General features: G+C 36.7%; 1 protein-coding gene across 3 annotated transcripts in view; it reads left to right on the top strand.

Annotated features, from left to right (window-relative positions):
• Nucleotides 1–25,734, top strand: part of LOC111143676 (dedicator of cytokinesis 7) — a 224,750-nt gene that overhangs the window by 164,416 nt on the left and 34,600 nt on the right. For 2 of the 3 annotated variants that reach the window (XM_022497507.1, XM_022497505.1), the window contains 10 exons: nt 6,240–6,422; nt 6,533–6,668; nt 10,312–10,408; nt 13,476–13,572; nt 13,870–14,004; nt 14,916–15,068; nt 19,886–20,044; nt 20,765–20,865; nt 22,534–22,726; nt 24,144–24,287. In XM_022497507.1, the coding sequence (XP_022353215.1) occupies nt 6,240–6,422; nt 6,533–6,668; nt 10,312–10,408; nt 13,476–13,572; nt 13,870–14,004; nt 14,916–15,068; nt 19,886–20,044; nt 20,765–20,865; nt 22,534–22,726; nt 24,144–24,287 (1,398 nt within the window). Of the gene's footprint in view, nt 1–6,239; nt 6,423–6,532; nt 6,696–10,311; nt 10,409–13,475; nt 13,573–13,869; nt 14,005–14,915; nt 15,069–19,885; nt 20,045–20,764; nt 20,866–22,533; nt 22,727–24,143; nt 24,288–25,734 lie in introns of all 3 variants that reach the window. The other variant, XM_022497506.1, reaches the window with a different exon arrangement.

Genomic DNA, 25,734 nt, shown 5'->3' with positions numbered 1-25,734 from the left:
GTTAAACCTGCCTTCAATTACCGAATTAAACCGACTTTTTCCCGTGATTGTATATTAATGGATTTTGCATGGCATAATTTAAGATTCATGTATTTACGCTTGTAGGTAAACAACTGCTTGTGATATTTTTCTCATAATGTTCTTTACAGGTTTTGAAATCAGGGTTAGGTTAGCCAATTTAAAAGGGAGTTTACGCTTTTATTCTTTTCTCTGGAAGGATGTGTTTAAAATTGGAGTTATTTCTTCCTGGAATATTTGGAGAACCTGTGGGTGATGCCATCTGTACTTGTAGTTTTCTTTTTTGAAAGTTTAAAAATTACTGATTTAATTTCTTTAATGACTGTAAGACTGTTCAACTGTTCTATTTCCTTTTACACTGATTTTTGTAAATTTTACTCCAGTAGAAAAAGTCTGTATGATCTGTAGTGGATATAAATAGTTTCATATCTGTAGTTGGCTTTTTGTACCCTTTGTCTTGCATCAGACTCAACAAAAATTTGTGTATATCTTTAGTCTTCATAAAAACTAGTTTGGGCCCTGTTGATCCTCACTTTTTTTTTTTTTTAAGATTTTATTTATTTATTTCACAGATAGAGATTACAAGTAGGCAGAGAGGCAGGCAGAGAGATGGGGGGAAGCAGGCTCCCTGCTGAGCAAAGAGCCTGACGTGGGGCTCGATCCCAGGACCCAGGGATCATGACCTGAGCTGAAGGCAAAGGCTTTAACCCACTGAGCTACCCAGGCACCCCTTGATCCTCACTTTTGAATGCTTATCTTTTTTTACTGTCTTCTATTTTCTTTGGGTTTATATTGTTCTTTTTCTAACTTGAGGTGGGTGCTTAGCTCACTAATTTTCATCATTTCTTCTTTAGTACATATTATAAGCCTGTACATTTTCCTTTAGTTATTGTTTTAGTTACGTGCCACAGTTTATATGGAGCATTTTTATTATTCAGCTCAAAAATAGATCTAAAGTGCATTATGATTTTTTTTTAGATTTTTAGGCTCTAAGTTTTTGTTCTAAAATGTTTAGTCTTTCTCCAAAGAAGACCTACAAATGGCCAAGAGACACATGAACAAATGCTTAACATCATTTGGCATCAGAGAAATACAAATCACAACCGCAATGAAATAACCACCTCACACGGGTCAGAATGGCTTAAATTAACAAGTCAGGAAACAACTGATGTTGGCGAGGATGCAGAGAAGGGGAACTCTCTTACACTGTTGATGGGAATGCAAACTGGTACAACTACTCTGGAAAACATAGAGGTTCATCAAAAAGTTAAAAATAGAGCTACCTTATGCCTCAGCAATTGCACTATTAAATATTTTTCCAAAGGATGCAAACATAGTGATTTGAAAGGGCACATGTACCCCAGTGTTTATAGCAGCATTGTCCACAATAGCCAAACTAAGGAAAGAGTCCATCTGTCTCTTGACAGATGAATGGATAAAGAAGTTGTGTGTACACACATACACACACACTGGAATATTACTGAGCCATCAAAAAGAATGAAATCATGCAAATGGAACTAGAGGGTATTATACTAAGCAAAATAAGTCAGAGAAAGACAAATACCATATGACTTCACTCAGGTGGAGTTTAAGAAACAAAACAGATGAACATAGGAGAAGGGAGGGGAGAAAATAATATGAAAACAAAGAGGGAGGCAAACCGTAAGAAACTTTTAACACTTGGAAACAAACTGAGTGTTGTTGGAGGGAAAGTGGACAGAGGGATGGGGGATGGAGGGATGAACATTAAGGAGGACATGATAATGGTAATGATAATGATAATGATCACTGGGTGTTGTATGCAACTGATGCATCACTATATTCTACTGTTAAAACTGATAATACAGTAGGTATTTATTAAATTGAATTTGAATAAAAAAATTTTTTAAAATTCTAATCATAAGGTGAGGTGCCTGGGTAGCTCAGTCAGATAAGCATCCAGCTTTTGATTTTGGCTCAGGTCATGATCTTAGGATTGTGAGATCAAGACCTATATAGGCTCCTCACTGGCAGAATGTGGAGCCTGCTTAAAATTTGCCCTCTTGGCTCATTTGGTTGGGCAAGTGCCTTTGGCTGAGGTCATGATCCCAGGATCCTGGGATTGAGCCCCAGCAAGTAGCCTGCTTCTCCCTCTCCCTGCTACTCTGCTTGTGTGTGCGCTCGCACTCTCTCCCCCTCTCTGTCAAATAAATAAAATTATTTTTCAATTTTTTTTTTTTAATTGCTCTCTCCCTCTCCCTCTGTTCCCCCCACAAAATGTGTGTGTGTGTGTGTGTGTGTGTGTGTGTGTGTGTGTGGTCATAGGAAAATTTCTCATGATCCTGTGTTTCTGATTTTGGCCTGATTCCATAATCAGAACTTTGTGTAATTTTATTTTGTTATATTTAGGGCAACTGGTTTTTATGGTCTTATATATAGTGAGTTTTTGCAAATAGCTCATGTATTTCAAAATGCATAGTCTTCATTGTTATGTATTTGTCCATTACACCTAATATTTCCAATTTGTTAATCTTACTGTTTATTTTTTTTTTAAAGATTTTATTTATTTATTTGACAGACAGAGATCACAAGTAGACAGAGAGGCAGGCAGAGAGAGAGAGGGAAGCAGGCTCCCCGCCGAGCAGAGAGCCCGATATGGGACTCGATCCCAGGACCCCGAGATCATGACCTGAGCCGAAGGCAGCGGCTCAACCCACTGAGCCACCCAGGCGCCCTAATCTTACTGTTTAAACCTTTGTTTCTCTTTACTGAATTCTGTCTGCTTATTCTAATACCACACTACAGTCATGGTTTTTTAATAACTTGTCATTTTGTCAGGTTTAGTTTCATATGACACCTTATTATGAAATATCTAATTTTAAATTATGTTTTTTTGATGGATTTCATCTTTTATCAAAGTGAACTGTAATACTTTTTTTTTAACTTTCAAGTCTACTTTGTGTATTATTTAGTTATGCTAGGTTTCTTCTGAGATACGAGTTTTTCCATCCTTTCAGCATTTTTTTCTTGTGTTTTAAATGTTTGAAATTTATGTTTTAGATATCTTTTATAAATAGCATGTAGTTAGATTTTCTCTTAAATTTTTAAAATCTGTTTATTTTTATCTCACTAGAGTTTTTAAAATCATTTAATTTAGTGTAACTAAATTTAATATAAATTTAATATACTTAACATTTTTTTAAAGATTTTATTTATTTATTTGACAGATCACAAGTAGGCAGAGAGACAGGCAGATAGAGAGGGGGAAGCAGGCTCCCCGCTGAGCAGGGAGCCCGATGCAGGGCTCGATCCCAGGACCCTGGGATCATGACCTGAGCCAAAGGCAGAGGCTTTAACCCACTGAGCCACCCAGATGCCCCTGTACTTAACATTTTAATGTCACTTCATATTATCCCATCCCTTCTGTCTCTTTTGTCTCCTTATTTTCTTTTGTTTTTTTTCTACTTCCATTTTTTCCTCATTCTACACTTTCTTTTCTGCTAGTTCGGAAGTTATACATTCTGTTTGTATTCTTTTTGTGATTGTGTTACAAACTATAGTGCGCTTCCTTATATTAAATTCCACTCCAATCATTCCATTTACTTTCACATTGGTTAATAGAAGGCTATCAGAAAAGGTTGCATATTTATTTACCTTTAAAAAAATTTTTTTTTATTTACCTTTTTTAAGTAGGGATTTATCCCTACTTAAATGTTATTTTCAGGCACTTTTAATTGTATATATCATTAAACCTCAAAAAAATTCTTGTTACTTTTGTGGCTGTATAAATTTAATTATCATTTGGATTTGTTCATATGTTCACCACTGTATTTCCTCTTCTCCCAAATTTGTGACTGTTCATAAGAAATATTTTTCTTCTTTGTGAAATACCCTTTAGAATTTCCTGTTCTATGCTGATGAACTCTGTTTCCTTGAAAAATGTGTGACGTTCATTCTTAAGGTTTTTGTTTTTGTTTTTTCAAAATAGCATCTGAGTTTCCTGTTTTGTTCTAGCATGCTAAGGTCATTGTTTCTGCTGTCTTCTCATTTCCATTGCTGATATTTTCCCCCTCTTCTTTATGATATTTTCCTTAGAATTGATCTTCTGTGGTTTCACTCTTCCATCTAGTTTTAAAGACTTTTTTTTTTTTTTTTTTTTTTTTGACAGAGAGAGAGGTCACAAGTAGAGAGAGAGAAGGGGAAGCAGGCTCCCTGCCGAGCAGAGAGCCTGATGTGGGCTTTGATCCCAGGACTCTGAGATCATGACCTGAGCCGAAAGCAGAGGCTTAACCCACTGAGCCACCCAGGCGCCCTTCCATCTAGTTTTAAATTTATTTATTTATTCTGCTTGGTATTTTTTGGACTTCTTAAATCAGTGGTTCAGCATCTTTCTTCAGTTCTATGAAATTCTCAACTATTATGTGCCCAAGTATGTCCTCTTCTCCATTCTGTCTCTCTTTTTGTATTCCAATTCAACATCTGTTAGTCCTCTTTATCCTGTCCTCTGTGTCTGCTCTTGTTCTGTGTAGTCCATCTTTTTGTTGACCTGTGCGTCATGCTAAGTTGTTTCTTTTGATCTATCTTCCAGTTTATTCGTTTCTTCTAACTGTATCTAGTATTACATTAAAGCAGTCCATGGGGTTCTTAATTTGGTTATTGTGTAATTTGGTTCAATGAATTTATGTAGGTGACTCATTTACAAGTGCATGCACCCGTGAGAGGCAGTGAACATAGAAAAGTGCTCAGACTCTCTCTGGAGCACTCTTTCTGCATTTGAATCTCAGTCCTGGTATTTACTGCAAAATACATGTACGAAATACTTCTCGATGTCTTGATTTTCTGGTCTATAAGATGGGTTACGTAATAATATTTATCTCTTTGGGTGGGTGCAAGGGATAAATAAGTTCATATGCGTAAAGTGTTCAGTACAGTGAAGGGCACAGAGTAATAAGCATCTTACGAGTGTCGACTAACCTCATTTTCATCATCCAGGACAGCAGAGCGATTAGGTTAGTGGTTGAGATCATGACCCCAGCAGTTAAGTATGTTCAGCTTTCCTCTGTGTTTTCCTCTCAACATCCCTTCCACTGCTTTCTTCTTATTATTTAGTATATTTACTTCACCAAATATTAGAATGTAGTATAATGGTGAAGAATAGAAGATTAAGCGTCTGGTTAACCTGGACTAAAATCCTGGTTTACTCTCTAGCTTTTCATTTCCCTACCTGTAACCTAGAACTAGCAATAGTTAGTACCAACTCCTAAAATCATTGTGAGCATTAAATAAGAAGAAATGATTAGCATAGAGTCTAGTACATTGCAAATTTTGTTGTGTTTTGTCATCATTATTATCATCCTGTATTCTTGTTTGTAAAACTGAGATGATACAAGCTGCTTGGTAATATTGTTGGAGGACTACATGAAATAATGTAAGAAAAAAGAGCTCAGCATGATGACCGGAGCAGAATAAATGCGGAACAAATGGTTTTATAGACAAGTTTTTGTTAGTTTTTCCCTTGTAGTTCACGGACTATATAGTAATACAGACCGAAGACTAAAAATAACACCTTCACCTTATCTGCTCTAACAGTGGCCCTTGAGAGGAAACTGTGGTTCTCTAAACCTGGTAAACATTTTGTTACTACTTTCTATTCTTACATCACTTTTACTGAATGCTTTTTTCCTTTTACCATATTATATCAGACATGATGAGAATAGATACATCAGTTTTAATAGTAGGATCTTTTAGTTTTTTCCCTTGATGTTTTCTATTAACGTTTATTTATTGTCTACTGGAAGCCCTACCATAAATTAAAACAATCTTTCAATGCCAGGAAAAGTTTATTAAACCTCAGGACCTGAAGTTTAAGGTTCTATGTGACTTATTCAAGTATTGTCTAAATCAGATGGTGGGTTTATTATTTTTTTAAAGATTTTATTTGGCTGAGAGAGAGCAAAAGAGAGAGAATGCACCTTTCACAAGTTGGGGAGGACAGAGGGAGAAGGAGAAGCAGGGAGCCCGAGGTGGTTCTTGATCCCAGGACTCTTGACATCATGACCCAAACTGAAAGCAAACGCTTAACCGACTGAGCTCCCAAATGGTGTCCCTCAAATGGTTCTTTTTAAATATTTGCTTTTTTCTGCAATTTTTGTTTTATTGCATTTAGCAGAAAACACCTGACAACCCTCCAAAAGAAAGAGCCATTGATCAATCTGTCTCATTCTACTGTTCTTTATTTTCAGAGCGGCAGGCAACATACTACCTTTTCAGCAGAATCCAGTCGGAGCCTTTTGATCTGTCTACTTTGGGTTCTCAAGAATGCAGATGAGACAGTTCTACAAAAGTGGTTTACAGATCTCTCAGTCCTGCAGCTAAACCGGCTACTAGATTTGCTTTATCTCTGCGTATCTTGCTTTGAGTACAAAGTAAGTGATCACTGTGCCATTGCAGGGAAGAATGAGAAAGCAACCATCACATGGAAAAGGAAGAAGAAAATTTCCTCAATGTCTCTTCTTTTCTAATGTTTAAATTTTAGGGAAAGAAAGTGTTTGAAAGAATGAATAGTTTGACCTTTAAGAAATCAAAAGACATGAGAGCAAAGCTTGAAGAAGCTATTCTTGGGAGCATAGGTGCTAGGCAAGAAATGGTGCGCCGAAGTCGAGGACAGCTTGGTACGTACACAGTAGCTACTCCTTCTGGTGAGAATTTTTTCAGTTTCCTTAAACTATATATTATAGTAATCATTGTTGCAAGTCTTCAAAGATTCTACACTTTTTAAAGTGTTTTTTACTGTTTTGTTTGTTTTAGAGAGGAAGGGGGGTGAGGAGCAGAGGGAGGACAGAGAGAATCTTAAGCAGGCTCCACACCTGGAGCCTGACATGGGGCTTGATCTCACAACCGTGAGATCGTGACCAGCTCCGAAATGAGGAGTTGGATGCTTAACCAACAGAGCCACCCAGGCACCCCTTAAAAAGTGTTCTAAATGAAATGGTGCATTAATTTGAGGAACCACTTCTCTGTAAGAATTCAAGTTAGAGTTCTAAATAGGGTGAACATATTTCCCGATTTATTCTGGAGAGTCCCAGTTTATTCCTGTTACCCTTGTGTATATTAATAGCACCCTCTCCCCTTTTTCAGACTTCTTAAAAGCAGTTTTAGGTTCACAGCAAAACTGAGCTAACAATATAGAGATTTCCCATATACTCCCTAACACACATGCATTGCCATCCCCACTATCGACATCCCCCGTTGAGTGGTGACTTGTTAAACTTGGTACTGAACCAGTACTGAGACATCATTGTCACCCAGAGTCCATAGTGGACCTTAACGTTTCAGTCCTAGTGCCATACTTTCTACATAGCATCACTTTTTACTCTTAAAAACTTCCTATTTGGGACGCCTGGGTGGCTCAGTTGGTTAAGCAGCTGCCTTCGGCTCAGGTCATGATCCCAGTGTCCTGGGATCGAGTCCCACATCGGGCTCCTTGCTCAGCGGGAGCCTGCTTCTCCATCTGCCTCTGCCTGCCACTCTGTCTGCCTGTGCTCACTCTGACAAATAAATAAAATCTTAAAAAAAAAAAAAAAAACTTCCTATTTGGCATAATAAGTTAATATACCCTGTATTTAAGGGAAATATATTGTTCATCAGACTCAAATTTATCAGGGAGAGAAACAGGTTAGTAGCATTTGAGGTCTGTTTCTAATCCCAGGTACTGGTATCCATTAGCCATATAAAACCTTGGCCAAACCACTTATTCTCACTTTCCTTTTCCTCATCCACTTGTGATTGTTTTGAGAACTTAAAAGGTAGTTTAATTAACTGATCTTATCATCACTGTAGTGACTGTGTGTGTAAACATTCATAAATTCTAGACTGACAAATAATAGTGTTGCTGGGAGCTCCTTAAGGTCAGGGACATGGCTTAGTCGTCTGTGTATATGACACAAGCTAATCGTTCAATATATATTGCACATTTACATGAATATTTTTAATGTTTCTGATAGGCCATAAACACAGATAAACACATAAACTCATAAATATCATTTATCTGTGTAAACTTAAATATCTTTTATATGCTGTCCTGTATGTTTGGAATTTCATAAGAATACAAAACCTTTGCCTTTAGAATTAAAAGCACCATTTTTTTTCACTTTTTGTTTATATACAGTCTACAGTGTACTTAACATTTTCTTTTAACTCCTTTATTACATACAATAACCCTCTATGAAAGCATTATAATTAACTCTTATTTAGGTCATTAATTTTCACCAAAATCTAATGAATGATTATCCTTGCCTTTAAGTTAAAGAAAATGAAACTCACCAGAGGTAAATAACTTGCCTAAGGTCATAAACTAAGGGACAAAACCAGGCTCTTTTGACTTCCAGTGTAGTTCTCTATATTGTACTACAGTTCTTTCTAAGGTTTAATGTCAGAGAGAGTGGCACTGTTAACAGTATGTTACTTTTTTAAAGCCTGTGGCCTTAGGACAGCTATCCTTGTATGAATATAAGAACTGAAGTTCTCTATGTAGAATCTAAAATAAATAAGTGAATAAACTCATAGAGACAGAGGACAGATAGGTGGTTGCCCTAGGTGTGGGGAGAGGTATGGGCAGAATAGGTGGAGGATATAAAACATGTAAGTACCGGGGATGTAATGTACAGTGTGGTGCCTACAGTTAATAATCCTGCATGGTGTGTTTGAAAGTTACTAAGAGAGTATGTCTTAAGTTGTCATCATAAAAAAATTACAATGCATGATGATGTATCCATTGGTGATGGATGTTAACTAGATTTATAGTAGTGATCATTTAATAAAGTATAGATATATCGAATCATTATGCCTCTGAATCTAATATAATGCTATATGTCGGTCTTATTTTTTTTTTAAGATTTTATTTATTTATTTGACAGACAGAGATCACAAGTAGGCAGAGAGGCAAGCAGAGAGAGGAGGAAGCAGGCTCCCCGCTGAGCAGAGAGCCCGATGTGGGGCTCGATCCCAGGACCCTGCGATCATGACCTGAGCGGAAGGCAGAGGCTTTAACCCACTGAGCCACCCAGGCGCCCCTTTTTTTTTTTTTTTAAATTGAAGTTCTTGGGGTGCCTGGGTGAACTGGGTGAACTCTGAATTTTTACTTTTTTTTTTTTCCCCATCCTTCCAACCAATTTTAAGTCTTGGGTTTTTCAAAAAGGAGCACTAGTTTTCTACTTAAACTGAAATCATGGCTGATTCTATCATTTAAGTGTGTATCTCTCACAATTCTAAATGGCTTCTTCATTTCTGCTGGATTTGTATGAACCAGTTCTATTGCTGCTACCCCTTATAGGAGCCCCCAGCATTCAGGCTGCTTTCCATCCCAGAAACCTTGGGAGAAAGCCCCCAACTTTCTCCTGTCCTGCCTTCTGTGGACCAAAGGGAGTAATTACTTTAGGAATCCTTCTTATTTTGTTTATATATTAAACAAAAACTTGTTGAACTCTCAGTATTGCCAGACACATTGTCAACCCTGAACATTAAGGGGTGAACAAAATAGGCATATTCTCCATTCTTCAATAGCTTATATTCTTGTGATCATAAGGGCTGTGGAGAGAAATAAAGCCAATTAAGAGGAAAGGAAGTGTTGGAGCCACCCAGGCAGCTCAGTGGGTTATATCTCTGCCTTTGGCTCAGGTCATGATCTCAGGGTCCTGGGATCGAGCCCCACATCGGGCTCCCTGCTCAGCTGGGATCCCGCTTCTCCCTCTCCTTCTCCCCCAATCTCCCTGCTTGTGCTCTCTCTCTCAATAAATAAAATCATTTTAAAAAGAAAAAAAGTGTGGGGGAGTTAGGGAATACGTTTCTGTGGAGGTGATGAATAACTGGCCTGTGAAAATTTGTGGGAAGAATAATCACATGAGAGGAACAACGGCCACTGCAGAGGTCGTCATCCAGGAACATGTAGAGGGAGACTGTACGTACACAGGGAACACACACACAATAACTGTGGTGGTGTAGGCGGGAGGGAGAGTAAGGTCCTACCACATCGGGCCTTATGAGCCATGGTTTAGGTTTTGAAAAAAATCAGGGTTAAGGTTTGCTTATAATAAAAGGGAGTTGGTTTTTTAATATTACATGTAACAAGTGTATTTCTTCTATAACTGCTGTGAAGAAGTTTTGATTAAAAAGTACTAGTGTTCTACTTGTGATGAAGATAAAATGGCTATGTATAAAGTTGGCATTGTGCAGTATTTCTTGTATACTTGCAAATATGCATATAGGTTGTCCAAATGAAATAACATTTTTAAAATGGTTTTGAAATTTATTTGACAGAGAGAAGCCCATCTGGAAGTGCCTTTGGAAGTCAAGAAAATCTGAGGTGGAGAAAGGATATGACTCACTGGCGTCAAAACACTGAGAAGCTTGACAAGTAATAGAACCTTCTATTTTATGTTACTGATGGGCTTTTTGGATTTCAAATGCAGGAGGAAAATCACTAATTTTAGTAGGCTTTTTTTTTTTTTAATATATTAGGTGTTCAAATCTTAGACAACAAAATACTTATATTTAGTTTTTAAATTTTAGATTAAAAAAGATTTGAGGGAATAAAATTCATGTGGTATAGTAAAGCAGAATGTTTGTTTCCGACAGTTGTCTCTAAATATCTTCTTTTGAAATATAGTCTGCAACAATTTCTGAATATGTTTTGGGAGTCACACTAACTAAATATTTCCATGTAATCAACAATTAGGAAGCTAATCTTTGCCCTCTTGGAGCTTAAAATTTAATTGAAGAAAGACAAAATACTCCAGGTCTTCTGTTTCTAGCATGAGACAAATCTGTTCGCTAACTGACCCTACTGCCAAAAACAATTAAAAATGTACTTCTCTGGCTCCGGGATCCCAAAGGGCTATACCTTCAGTGTACGGGAAGCTAGAAATAAACCCTTCTCACTGGCTAGGTAACCTCAGGTAAAATTGCTTGGCATGAAACGTGGCATTGAGTCAAGGGGCTAAAATTTTTCTCTTGAGTATTTGTAATTATAGGTTAGCCCTCAAGTACCTTGACTCACCCAATAAACTCTGAGAATATGGTGACCAGCTCATTCAAGTTTGCGCAGTACACCCACGTTGGTATTCCAGGGAGTCCCTCAGTTCTGTCCTAAAGCAAATCAGGATACTTGGTCATCCTATGTGATAACCATCTTGTGACCAGGCTGTGGAGGATTTTCACAGATAAACTTGCAGAAATATTAGCTTACACACAGTGACATCATAAACCATAGGAAAGACTGCCTTGTATAGCCAGCAAAGAGCAAGTCACAGACTCGGTTCTATATAGATGAGGGTGTGGATTACAAGAAACTGTCTTAGTCTCTTCAGGCTGCTATAACACAATAAAACACACTGCATTGCTTATAAACAACAGAAATTTGTTTCTGACCTTTCTGGTGGCTGGGAAGTTCAAGATAATGACATTATCAGATTTGATGTCTAGAGAAAGCCCTCATCTGGGTTACAGACTTAACCTTTTAAAGAGATTTATTTATTTATTCATTTATTTAGTGTGAGAGAGTGAGGGAGAGGGAGAAGAATCCTGAAGTAGACTTGAGCATAGAGACCAACACAAGGTTTTATTCCAGGACCCTGAGATCATGACCTAAGCCAAAATCAAGAGTCAGATGCTCAACCAGCTGAGCCAGCCAGGTGCCCCTGGATTACCGATTTCTTACTGTGTTCTTGGATGATGGAAGGGCAAGCATACTCCCTGAGCCTTTTGCGTAAAGGCACTGATCCCATTCAAGAAGGTTCTACCCTGAGGACCTAATCACCTTCCAAATGCCCCGCCTGCTAGTAGCATTGTCTTGGGCATTAGATTTTCAACACATGAATTTTGCAGGGACACAAATATGCAGACCATAGCAGGTTTTGAATTCAGTATAAACATTTAACAATTCTAAAGCTTTAAGTGTGTCCGCTTTTCTCTCTTTGTCCAAGTCCATTTCTTTGATTATTTTTCCAGATGTGTTTTGTTTTTTAGAATTCACAGAGCAGAGAGGTATTATACTATATTGTTTCCTTTTGTATTTGTATAATGTGTTTTCTCTGAATTTCTCTGTTTTAAGGAAGCTTTTGGTGGTGGTGGTGGTGGTGGTGATGGTGGTGTTTTCCTGATTCTTTTTGTTTAAGCAATGATGTTATTGTCATGTTTCTAAACAAAATCTTACGGGAATTTTAAATTTGATCATTATATATGTATTTCCCAATTTAATTTTATGTTGTATTTTCTCCTTATTTTATTTATAAGAGGCACCTGGGTGGCTCAGTTGGTTAAGCATCAGCTTTCAGCTCCAGTCGTGATCTCAGGGTCCTGGGATTGGAGCCCACATTGCATCAGGGCTCTCTGCTCAGCAGGGGGTCTGCTTCTCCCTCTGCTCCTTCCTTTACTCCTCCCCCCACTCGTGCTGTCTCTCTCACTTATTTTATCTCAAATAAATAAATCTTTAAAAAATTTTTTCATTTATAAAATGTAAATTCATGTACTCTTCTAAGTGCTAGTAATAAAGACTCAGAGGCTTGGACATCCAGAAACTTGGAAAAGTTAGCATTTAATATGTTCTTGTAATTCCACCTTGATTTATGTGTTTTTCTACGTTGGTATAATATAGTTTCTATATATATATTACCAATAAACAAGTGTCAGTTTTACCCTTTAAGTAAACTACTTTGTTGCATCAACTTGTTGTATTTCTAATGGGTGATTCAGTCCAGAGTTTTAGGGAAGAGTTCAGTTGTTTTCTGTATCAGAATTTTTGTAGGAAAATTTTTTGTATTTTTTTTTTAAAGATTTTATTTATTTATTGACAGAGAGAGATCACAAGTAGGCAGAGAGACAGGCAGAGAGAGGGGGAAGCAGGCTCACTGCTGAGCAGAGAGCCCAAAGCGGTACTCGATCCCAGAACCCTGAGATCATGACCTGAGTTGAAGGCAGAGGCTTAACCACTGAGCCACCCAGGCGCCCCAATTTTTTGTATTTTTGATACAAAAATATTGAAAATTTAGTTGCTTTAGAAAAAAATAAGTACTTTTATCTTAAATAAATAAATTGAAAATCCTTGAAATGGTAAGATGAGTACTAAACATTTGAGGGTTGCTTTACTTGAAGCAACCCTACATTTGAGCCCCCGTAGCACCACCTAGTGTCAGTGCTTTTCAGAATAAAACAGTGTCCTGTAGCAAACATCTCTGAAAGCTAAACATTTATGCTTTCAGTGGTATTGTGGGACTGAATGGGGTGAGAAAGTCTGTATTGACATGGTTGACAAAAAGAAAACACTTCTTGTGTAAAATACTGTCTTTGTTTTCTCTTACAATTTTTCTTTCAGGCAAATATTGAAAAATAGTTCCAAGTTTGTTTGTTTTTTTCCCTGTGTACCTTAAGTCTTTTTTGAATGGTGGTTCTGTGTAAATGTATTTTCTTATGATATTTTGTATTAGATCAAGAGCAGAGATTGAGCATGAAGCACTGATTGATGGAAATCTGGCTACTGAAGCAAACCTAATCATTTTGGATACATTAGAGATTGTCGTCCAGGTAAGACACACGAGGAATTTAAAGTATAGATTTGGTAAATTGGGGTTGTGCCAAAAGTATTTATTGAGCCATACAATTACATTGAACTATCAGTAGTTCGTAAAAATTTTTCTTTTTTTCTCGCTTAAATCCTATTCATTCTTTTTCCCCCTGTTCTTCCCTTAGTCAAATCAGCTGCTTTTCCCTAAAGTCCTCCTAGGTCTTTTCCTATTTTTTAAAAATTGTTTCCTTCTGTTCTGTCTCCCTAGCCAAATTGCAGGTACATCTCTATTTTATTCATCTGTTTTTAAATTGTAGACAGTTTCTGTAACAGAATCCAAAGAGAGCATCCTTGGTGGGGTCTTGAAAGTCCTACTACATAGCATGGCCTGTAACCAAAGCGCAGTTTATCTACAACACTGCTTTGCTACACAAAGAGCCCTGGTGTCAAAGGTAGGTCATTTTTGAACATGCAGTTTCATCAGACTTTGCTTTCTCTCTTTATGTTATGTAAGATCATCTAACACACTCGTTGGTTAATATAGTTAAAATGTTAATAATAGCTTAAGATATATGATTCTTCTTTGCCTCTTTCTACTATTTGCCTTTTGTAATTTCTTTCTTATTTGGATCACCCTTAACCACTTTTGGGCTTAAAAAACAATAGTTTTGTTGTGGAGAAGGGCCCAAAATTCATAATTAATTTTAAATATGGAGCTTTCCTTGTTTTCTGTTTATCTCATTCTATCTGTTCCTTATTAATTTGATTTGTTAAAGAATTTAAGGTGTAAGTAGTTCATTCCATTGGCATTAACTTACCCCATGATGAATGGAAAAGAAGGTACTTTTGTTTGTTCAGCTGCTGCAAATATTTATTTCCAGTGTTCATTTCCACCGGGAAGTAGGTATATTCTGAAATCTTGAAGGTACCTATTTTATCATAGTCATCTAATAATATGGAATGCAGAGCTGTCGGTGAAGGTTTAACCAGTGAGAATTACTTATATACCATTTTATAATAAAAACATTGCAGAATTATTTCATGTTGGTTACCACATTGTTTTGTGCATAGTATCTAATCTCAGATAGCCCTACAATCCCCTGTAGATAACAACATTAGGCCCATTTTATGGCTGAGGAAACTTGTCCAGCATCACACTACTAGTTAATGAGTGACATAATCAGTATTCAGACCCAATCCGCCTGGCTCTGTGGTCCACATTATTAAGCATTATTAAGCATCAGCAAATAGCACTTTACCATTCTTAAAAACTGGGCTATACTAACAACTCTCTAGTTCAGGCAATATTAACACGTGTTGGTGGTGTTCTGTTGTTACTGTTGTGTGGTGTTGTTTTTTACAGTTCCCTGAACTCTTGTTCGAAGAAGAGACCGAGCAGTGTGCGGACTTATGCCTCCGGCTTCTCCGACACTGCAGCAGCAGCATCAGTACGATACGCTCACATGCCAGCGCCTCACTCTACCTCCTCATGAGACAGAACTTTGAGATTGGCAATGTGAGTATTTATCCCCGGGTTTATAAGGGAATATAAGTTCTGCAGATATCTTGTAAATGTGTTTTGGGGGGAGCATGGCATTTTGTTTAAGTCTAGACTTTCTTGGTATTTCTTACTATGCGGCTGTCTTACAAAAATCCAAGTCTCCAGTTTTACTTCCTGTACTACAGATAACATAGAGTAGCACAACTTAGAATGTAAATGTATCCTGAGCTTTTGGAAAACTCACTTACTAGCATTTTTATTTTACTTACTGGTAATAACGAAAATCAAAGGTTTAAATGTCTTAGCTTGATATTCTATGATTATGGGCCAGTCTGAAGAATGCCGTGTTTTTATTAAAGCGTTTTATTTGATAATCTGTTCACTTGTAGTATTTTTTCTTTCAGTCAAATGTGTAACTCATTTATTTTTTACTTATATAAGTATTTAAGGCCTAGAATTGTCCTTTGAGCATTGTTTTTGGTATCTCGTTGTTTCTGATAGGTAATGTTTTCAGTATTTTTGTTTTATAGATACTTTGTAGTTTCAGTTTGTATTTTTAATCCAATGAGTTGACAGCCCTTTTTGTTTTAAAGTTTGGATGTTAATTTTTAGTTTTATTTCATTATGATTATACAATGTTAGATAACTATGTCTACTTTTTTGTGCTGTGGATGTGTAGTGTTACTCAAGCCCTTAAAAAGAGTGTTCTTTATTTCAGAGTACTGAGTTAAAATACTATATTAATTACATTATTTTTCTATATCCTTGCTATTTTGGTCCACTTGGTGGACTGCAAGAGGATTTAAAGCCTACACATAATTTATTTCTCCTCTACCTCTTATTTGGTAAATTCCTCTTATTTGGTAAATTGATATTCACAACTGTTATCTTTTATTACATTTTTTTTTGCTTTAATCATCTCTTATTTAGCTAAATATTGTCCTCTAGTTGTTTGTGCAAGACAATTCTTGGGAATAATATTTCCCAAGTTCTTGATTGTTGTTTTCTGCACCTAAAGGACAGCAATGAAGTTTTTTTGCTTCAGTCTTTGAATGAAAAAAAGAAAAAAGACTGGTGAGAAAGATCAGTAAAACACACCAGATAAAGAACACATAATAGAAAAAAGAAAAAGAGCTACTTGAATACCATTTTCTTCTGGCTTTAAATATTGTTATAGAGATACCTAAAGGTAGCCTGATATTTTCTTCCCCTTTAAATAACTTTTCCCCTCCCAGTCGCTAAAGGGATTCTCTTGAAATTTAAAATCAAATACCTTTTCTAGAATGTGTCATGGTATTGACCAGTTTTTGTTAATTTTCTCAGACACATGATATCTACTTTCAATTTATTTCAGAAAGTTTTCTTGAATATAAAATTGGGTATTTTCTTCCAGAGTTTGGGGTTTTTCTGCTGGGTACCAATTGTACATATGTTGAATCTATTTGGCTTTACTAGTTTTGTTTTGTTTTACTTTACTTTTTGCCCATCGTATTCTCTTTTCCTTTTTAACATTTAAAATTTCTATTTATTGTGGGTTTTTTTCCTCAGAATTTCTCGGTCCTATATACCCAGTGTGCTCTCCATGACATCCTTTCTTTCTTTTTCCAATTTTATCTTTTTTTTCTATTTCTTTTTAAGTAGTGTTAGTGCACATGTAAGCTCCTATTTTATGTCCTCTGATTTGTGCTCTTTCCTTGAGTTTATTTCTGCCTTGTTTTCCTTTCTAAATTTCATATTTTATAATTTATGGCAAAATATTTTATTAGAATTTTCATCTGTTTCATAACATTTTTCTATTAAATGTTTCTTGTCTGGTGAGTTTCACTGATCTTTCCTTTATTATCAGTCAACATAGAAGGAGTTGGATTGTCTTGGCCCACGTATTTGTAGGACGTTCCTTCAGGGATGTATTTCTCATGGGAATTTGCTATTGTAAATACATCTTGCCTAACTTCCTAAAGTTTCTGGTTAGTCCATTTCTATCCAGTTTTCCCAGATTTTTAGCTCATTTGTTTTCAAGACAAATAGCTTTGACTTCAAAGTGAGTCTCTTATTTAAAAGAAGTATTTTTCCCCATTATTTCAGAAATCTGTGCCCTAGCATCCCTCACTATTGCTTTCTTCTCCTTGCCTTCTTTTGAAACTACATCCTCTCTTAACCTGTCGTGCCAATCCTTCTTCATTTTTCTAATATATGGATTATATCAGACTCCTCATTTGCTGAAAATAAAGTATGTGGACTTTCTTCCTGTTCATCTTTCATTTTTGTATAAAATCCAGGAGAAGTAGGAAATTGCCATTTCACACTGTCCCTTTTTAACTGGAAGCCAAGTCCTTGTTTCTTAATTGAGAACAGAAGAATCCAATTACTTTATTGATCTTGTTTAGTTTTTGAAATAAAGTCCCTGAAATTTGACCACATATAGAGTATTCTTGATACATCTGTTGTTTTAGGAAAGCTTTATATAATAGGATAAAAATAGGTAGTATGTCCTCTTAGTGTCAGGTAGTACCTCTAATAAGGAACAGATAATTTTAAACTGGCAGTAGATTGTATAGTTGATATATTCGACAATATTAAAACAAAGTATTTAGGGGCGCCTGGGTGGCTCAGTGGGTTAAGGCCTCCGTCTTCGGCTCAGGTCATGATCCCAGGGTCCTGGGATCGAGTCCCGCATCGGGCTCTCTGCTCAGCGGGGAGCCTGCTTCCCCCTCTCTCTCTGCCTGCCTCCCTGCCTACTTGTGATCTCTGTCTGCCAAATAAATAAATAAATAAATAAATCTTTTTAAAAAAAAAAAAAAAACCAACAAAGTATTAAATTGTGTTCTAGGTTCTGTAGGAGGCATTGGGGGCACACAGGGAAAAGGACAGTCTCTTTTTTTTTTCCCCCTTTTTAAGTAGGAAGGAGAAGTGGGAGAAGAAATAAACAGTGCTCATCTGTGAACAGATAATGTTCATCCTATTAATAGCAAGAAGTACCCTTTCTGTGGTGAGGGTATATAAATTCATACTAAGTAGAACACGTAAAACCATAACTGCACTGAGCAAATGCTGAATAAGTGTTTGCTATTGTTAATATAATGAGAGATAGCACAGGGCCCTGTGTAGGCACAGAGAAAAATGATATATGCTCCCAAAGATGGGTTTTCAGAAAGAGGAGATGCTTGAACTAAGGATGAAGAATTGCCCGATCAGAATGATGAATAGGTGGATAGCACTTTGTAGGTGAAGAAAATGGCACATGCATAATTAAAAAGGCATGGAGACAAAAGAAGGAAACAGGCAAACAGAGAAAGATAGTCTTTTAGCACTTCATGATGGTTCTGGCTGGAAGAAAGAATAGAACAGGAAGAGATAAAATTGTAACTGAAAAGGCCTAGACTAAGCTATCCTAGGGCAGATACTTGTTTTGGTTCTGTCCTTTCAATTCCCCTTATATAGTTTGATGTATTTACTGACTCCAGATACTTGAAGTTTATCCTCAAGGCTGCGGTCAGCCATTGGAATATTTTAAGGAGAGGAGTGATGTGTTCAGACTTGAAAAATTTACACAAATTTCCCTGATACTATGTGGAAAATAAACTTGGGTTATGAGAAAAAAGGCCATAAGACCTATTAAGTTATTTCAGTAATCTAAGTAATACATGGTGGGGGTATAAACCATAGCAATGGCCTTGGGGCCATTGGATGGAGGAAGACTAGACTGGAACAGATTGTGGGGAGTGTAGACTGGATCTACGGTATGGATAAGGGGAGGGGAGAATGACGGAGGGATGACTGCTTGATTTTTGGGGGGGGTGCCTGAATGACTAGAAGAATAGTAGTACCATTTGTGTAATCAATAGGAAAAGAAGGTGTATTAGCAGTGTTAAAATTGGGGTTCCCCTGAGATCCAGATGGAGCCATCTAGTAAAAAACAATGGCCTGGAGCTCTAGAGAGAAATACGAGCTGAAGAACTAGACATACATTTATACTTACCGAAGCCAAAGAAATGGATGAGGCTATTTAGAATGACAAATGTAGAGGTTTCTTGACAGAATCTTTGGGAATACTGGTATTTAAGAAGGGCAACCCAAAAGAAATAGATATATTTAGGAAAATCAGGATAAAATGGTACCACTGAATAAGGCAGGAGATTTTCAAGGAAAAAGTAATCATTACATTTAAATACACATTTAAATACACAGAATGTCAGGTAGAATGTTGATCAGAAGGTATCTTGGATTTGGCATTTACTAGGTTTTCCCTGATTAACCTCTTAGAAGTGGTTTCATAGTGGGAAATGGTGGGATAGAAATGAATTCACTCTGAAAAAGGAGGAGTGTAACTACTCCTAAGCCTCATTCCAAAGATTCTGCTTTAAGTTACTTGATGCATGTTGTGTATTAAAATTACTTTCATTATGGTAATGGACCTACTGAAATGGGCTAGAGTTTGAAGATGAGACATCTACCACTTAAGAATTTTGTACTACTGGTCAAGCTCTATAACCTCATGTGTAACCATGGTTTATTATTTATAATATATACCTCAAAACAGATTAATGTAAAATCTTAGGCACAACTTCTGATTCAATTCTAATACACTTTTTTTTTTTTTTTTCACTGTTTTGTGGCATATTATTCTTAGCAAAACTCTGAGTGTTAGGTCTTCTAAGGTTTTAAAATAATTTGATTTTAATATGCATACTTCATTACTTTTTAAAAAAATTATCTTTCTTGGGATGGTATTTTTTTTTTACTAACCTTTTCCTTTAGCAAGTACGAAAAGAAGACTTTTTTCTTTAAGTTTTTCTATGTTAAATGCTTACCTGACAATTTCTCTGTTACAGAACTTTGCTAGGGTTAAAATGCAGGTAACCATGTCACTGTCGTCCTTGGTGGGCACATCTCAAAATTTCAATGAGGAATTCTTAAGACGTTCTCTAAAGACTATATTGACATACGCTGAAGAAGATCTGGAATTGAGGGAAACAACATTTCCTGATCAGGTCAGAAATGTGACTCTTTAGATCATTAATCGAAACAGGATCCTAAATAGGCACTTTCCAAATTGTTAATTCAAACTTGGGTTTTTACTGGAGGAACCTATAGTTTTCTTTCAGTCCATAAATCATATGCCATAGATGGAGTGAATCATTTTGTTTCAATAAGCCATGCTTCCTTCTTGGAAAGCTTAATATCTTTGGTATGTAATTCTGTGAATTTGTAACAAATAGAACAAATAGTAGACCTAGGCAGTACAAACAAATATTGTTTAAGATGAAATATTATTCCCACTTATTAGTGAAACAGTAATTTTCCTTAAAAAGTGAAGTTTTTACAAACTGCCTTTGAGAGAATCAGAAAAAGAGAAACAGGAGAGAATTTCCTTTTGTATTCTCTTCTTATATCCTCTACATCCCTGTATTTTATTTCTACTTCTAGTTCTATTTGCTTCCAGGTGAGAGAACTGAAAACAAAAACAAAAAGCCAAAACAAACAGCCTGCTGAAGAATTAGTATGAAATTTACTACCCTTCACTCCCCATACCCTAGCATACCCATATCCTTTAGAACTCTATATCAGTATCATTTTATTTGTTTTGCAATCTTCAGATGTTTATCTGATAATCTTTCTTTTTTTTAATCTGATAATCTTTTAAACTAATTTAATGATTGTGAATGAATGATAACTAAAGAAATTTTTTAAAATAAAATTCTCTGCTGCAGGTTCAAGATTTGGTTTTCAATCTCCATATGATCCTTTCTGATACCGTTAAAATGAAGGAACACCAGGAGGATCCTGAAATGTTGATTGATCTAATGTACAGGTATCATTTGTTTAATTCACTTATACCTTGTATAACAGGTTTAAATTGGTAAAAGTTAAAAATAGAGCTACCCTGTGATCCAGCAATAGCACTACTAGCTATTTGCCCAAAGAATACAAAAATACTTATTCGAAGGGATGCATGCACCCTAATGTTTATAGTAGCATTATCTTCAATAGCCAGATTATGGACATAGCCCAATATCCATCGACTGATGAATGGATAAAGATGTGGTGTGTATATAATGGAATATCATTCAGCCATGAAAAAGAATGAAATCTTGCCATTTGCAACAACATGGTGGGGGGGGGAGCTAGAGTATATAATGCTAAGTGAAATAAGCCAGTCAGAGAAAGACAAGACCATATGATTTCACTTATATGTGATATTTAAGAAACAAAACAAATGAACAAAGGGGAAAAAGAGGAAGATGAGACAAACGAAGAAACAGACTCTTAACTATAGAGAACTGATGGTTACATGGGGCGGGGGCAGGGGAATGGGTGGAATAGGTGATGGGGATTAAGGAGTGCACTTGTGTTGAGTCACTGAATTGTACACTTGAAACTGATACTACGCTGTATGTTAGCTAACAGGAATTTAAATAAAAACTTTTTAAAAATTGGAAAAACATACAGAAAACATTAGATAAAAGAATAAACATACCAGAATTACTTAAGTCATTTCTGATGGTAGATTGAAAAGTCAGAATGCACTTCTTCCATGCTGCTTTTCAGAAACAGGATTTTTAAAAATAATTATGACACATATTTACACTTTAGTATCCTGTGCCCTGGACTTCATGCAGAAGGCCTAAGACCCATATTTTAAGTGTAAAAGTCAGTCCTTTAGGAAGAAAATACAGCATGTTGTTTTACCATAACAATAGGTTTTCTGATTTTAACCCACTGAGCCACCCAGGTGCCCCAGGTTTTCTGATTTTAAATATTGCTGTGCCTATAATGTAATATTTCTAAGAGCACAATTTGAGACATTTTTAAATCCTATACTATCTTGAAAGATGCAAGTAAAATTTGAGACTTCTTTGCCATATGAACCTCTCTTTATAGTTTTGGAATTCTTTAAAGACACAAAACAAATATTTCTTTAAAATAAATACGCAATAAAACTCCTATAAATCTTTTTTTCTTGACTGTGAAACTTCTTCATATTCCCATAATGAACACATAAATTCCCATAGCTTTCCCTTACTGGTGGCATGTCTTTTTTTTTTTTTTTTTTTTTAGTCCGCCTACAAAAAAACTGCTGTCAACCATTTTTTTTTTTTAAATATTTATTTATTTGACAGAGAGATCACAAGTAGGAGAGAGGCAGGCAGAGAGAGAGAGAGGAGGGGGAAGCAGGCTCCCTGCTGAGCAGAGAGGCCGATGCAGGGCTCGATCCCAGGACCCTGAGATCATGACCTGAGCTGAAGGCAAAGGCTTAACCCACTGAGCCACCCAGGTGCCCCTGCTGCCAACCATTTCATGGGCCCACAATTACTTCTTTAAGTGTATTCAAAGACATTTTCATACCATTCAAACACTTGTCTTAATAGGTTGTGTTCAGTAACAGAAATCTCTCTAGGTAAATACTGAACGAGCAGTCCCAACTCCCTTCCAGCTTGGGGAGGAAATGCTCATTGAAAACAATTTCTCTTCTTATTAGAATTGCCAAGGGCTACCAGACCTCTCCAGATCTGCGACTGACCTGGTTGCAGAACATGGCGGGCAAACACTCGGAACGCAGCAACCATGCCGAAGCTGCCCAGTGCCTGGTCCACTCAGCAGCACTTGTCGCTGAATATCTAAGCATGCTGGAGGACCGCAAATACCTTCCTGTAGGGTGTGTAACATTTCAGGTAGGAATCGGTTGGGTTTACATTGTATCAAGGTATGTCCTTTCGAGTTTACTTTATCTCACTGGTGTTAAGATTCACTCAGCTTGTAAGGAAAACATAAAGAGTAAAGCTAATACTTCACAAGATAAGTTAATACTTCACTATTACTAGCTTGAATATATTAGTAAAGAGCATTTCTTGTTAACTTCCCCCCACTTCCCACTTTTTTTTTTTAACCTCTAAATACCAGTGTTTATTCTCTTTGCCTATACTGCTATGGACTTCATAGCATCTATGAAATACATGTGAAATAACGGAGTAACCGGAATACAGGAGAAACTCTCCATTGGCTTTTACTTAAAACATCAGCTAACCCAGCATTTTCCATTCTCTATATAAAATAGGCAGATAACCACGGCTGAAATACGATAGTTTACTGCCTCGTAGGACTCCGTACCTCTGACCCACTAGTCGAATTCTTTGCTTGCCAGGAGTCAGTTATGCTTTGCTTTTCCTTCAAAACCTGTGAATGCCAGATTTGGGAAATTATAAAACTTAATTAAATGTTATGTTCTCCTGTGAAATCTGAGGGCGGAAAGAAAGCTAGCCATTTGTTTCTCTGAAAACTAAGTTAAATGTTTTGCCAAGACTTGATAAAAGTGAGTCTCCAAAACAGTTGCTATTGAATTAATTTTGGACCAACTGCAAAAAGACTGAGGGGAAAGCTCCTAGAAGTCTAGGATAATTGGATAACCTTTTAAATTCAAGTTTTCCTTGAAGGCTTTCTCTAAAGAAACCAGAGCTGGAAATCTTAAGAAGGTTGTCTTATGGGTATTTATTCAAAAGAGATTGGATGAAAATCTGATTTGGAGACCTGTACACAAAGAAAAGGCCTTAGATCTACTTTGAAAAATGTCAAATAAGTGTATATTTGCTATAAATGTTTAGGTTAAAATATTTAAGGTGGTATATATTATTTCTCCTTTAGAAATAATGGCTGATCCCAATCTCATTGGCTTTTATTATACCTGAGTTTGTTCAGTAACTCAGTGTGTGTTAGGCAAGCCAAGCCATATTGCATCTTAATTTTCCTCATGGGGAGTTTTGACAAGATCATTTAAATTAAAAATAAAGACTGTTTAAGTCTCCTGAGTAGTCCTGTATCATATCACTATTTTCCTTAGCCCATGATTTTTCTTAAATTTTTTATCTCACAACTTTTATTAATGGAAAAGTTGCTAATAATTTTACCATTTATTGTCATCTTCAGAATACAGAAAGATTTTGGAGATTTGTCTTTGATCTCTGTGTTGACTACCCCCACCTTTTTTTAACCCAAGCTGGTATTAATATTTCATCTTCAGTTAGTTCCTCATATACATCTTTCATGCTAAGAAACTAATTCCATTTCAAAAGCCATTTCAATTTTCTCCCCCAGAATATTTCATCTAATGTTTTAGAAGAATCTGCAGTCTCAGATGATGTGGTATCTCCAGATGAAGAAGGTATCTGCTCTGGAAAGTACTTTACTGAGTCAGGACTCGTGGGATTACTGGAACAAGCAGCTGCTTCTTTCTCTATGGTAGATGACTCCTGTTCATTCTCTTTCCACAGATACATACCTCTGAATTATTCATGATATGTTCTCTCTGCCTATGACCCTGCTTTTCCTTTATGATAGTTTTCTCTAAGCACTTTGAAAACTATCTAGGAACAGATTTTCTCTGTAGATAGATTCTTCAGTTTCACTCCTTTCTGTCTTAATAATCTGTCTTTTCCTCTAGTGTTTTTGATTTGCTTATTTATGAATTATCACTTAATCTATAACAGACTTTTTTTTTTGGTTTATAAAACTTTTACCACCAAACATTTTCTAAAACCTTAAAATTAAGAAACAGAAAACCTCTAGATGATTTTAAGTTCCTGTTTGAGTAAACTAATGTGGCTCTAGCTTTAGAACTGGTCTTTTGGATGAAAGGAAGAATCTTCTTCTGAGTGTTTTGAATGTTGCCCTGGAGCTCAGGAAAATTATGGCCCCTCATCTCACTGGTTGCACAGTGAGCCCTGTTAGGAAGTGTCAGAGACCTGGAGCTTACCAGGAGCTTTATGAACTACATCCTCGATCCCTTGCCTGAACTACTGTACCATGTTATAATGTCAGTCCTTGTCCCTTCCTGTCTCTGTGTGAAGAACTGAAGCAGTCTTGTTGATCCAAGATGGGATGATTATTGGAGAAGGGAAAGATAGCTAGCCAAAACCTTGCTTCCTTTCTTAAACTGTGGTAATAGGGACATCTACTGTCTTTGACATTCCTGTTGGGTATTTAGTGTCCCAAGGTTTAGGAGACTGAAAGTTCACGTTAGGGGAAGGGGGAAGCTTGACATAATACGCAGTGCTGCCCTTCCGCACCATTATACTGCTATAGGGGACGGGTTATTCTCCTGGCCTTACCCCTGCCCTGCGATGTATTGGTTAAGGGCATCTGTTTAGAAGGCATACAGCCCGAATTCATATCCTGGCTCTGCTGCCTTAGTAGTTCAGTCACTTTAGGCACATATTACTCAACCTATCTGTGCTTTGCTTTTCTCATCCATTAAATGCATAATAATGAATAATGCATAATAAGAATTGCATAGGAATGCTGTTAGGATTAAATGAGTTAATATATATGAAGTGCTTATCACAGTGCCTGGCTCCAAGTAAGTATTAGTGTTTGCCACTACCATCCTCTTCTTCATCATTCCTGCTTATAACCAGCTTATTTAAATATAATTATTCTGAGATTCTAAGAATATTAGGTGATTGGCCATTTTAAAATTTCCCGTCTGAGGGGGCGCCTGGGTGGCTCAGTGGGTTAAAGCCTCTGCTTTGGGCTCGGGTCATGGTCCCAGGGTCCTGGGATCGAGCCTCACATCGGGCTCTCTGCTCAGCAGGAAGCCTGCTTCCCCCCCCACCACCCGCCTGCCTCTCTGCCTACGTGTGATCTCTGTCTGTCAAGTAAATAAATAAATAAATAAATAAAATCTTAA

Source organism: Enhydra lutris, unplaced genomic scaffold (assembly GCF_002288905.1).
Source record: "Enhydra lutris kenyoni isolate GAN:26980312 unplaced genomic scaffold, ASM228890v2 scaffoldscaffold9, whole genome shotgun sequence".
NCBI lineage: Eukaryota > Metazoa > Chordata > Mammalia > Carnivora > Mustelidae > Enhydra > Enhydra lutris.
This window is presented reverse-complemented; position numbering and strand designations above follow the sequence as displayed.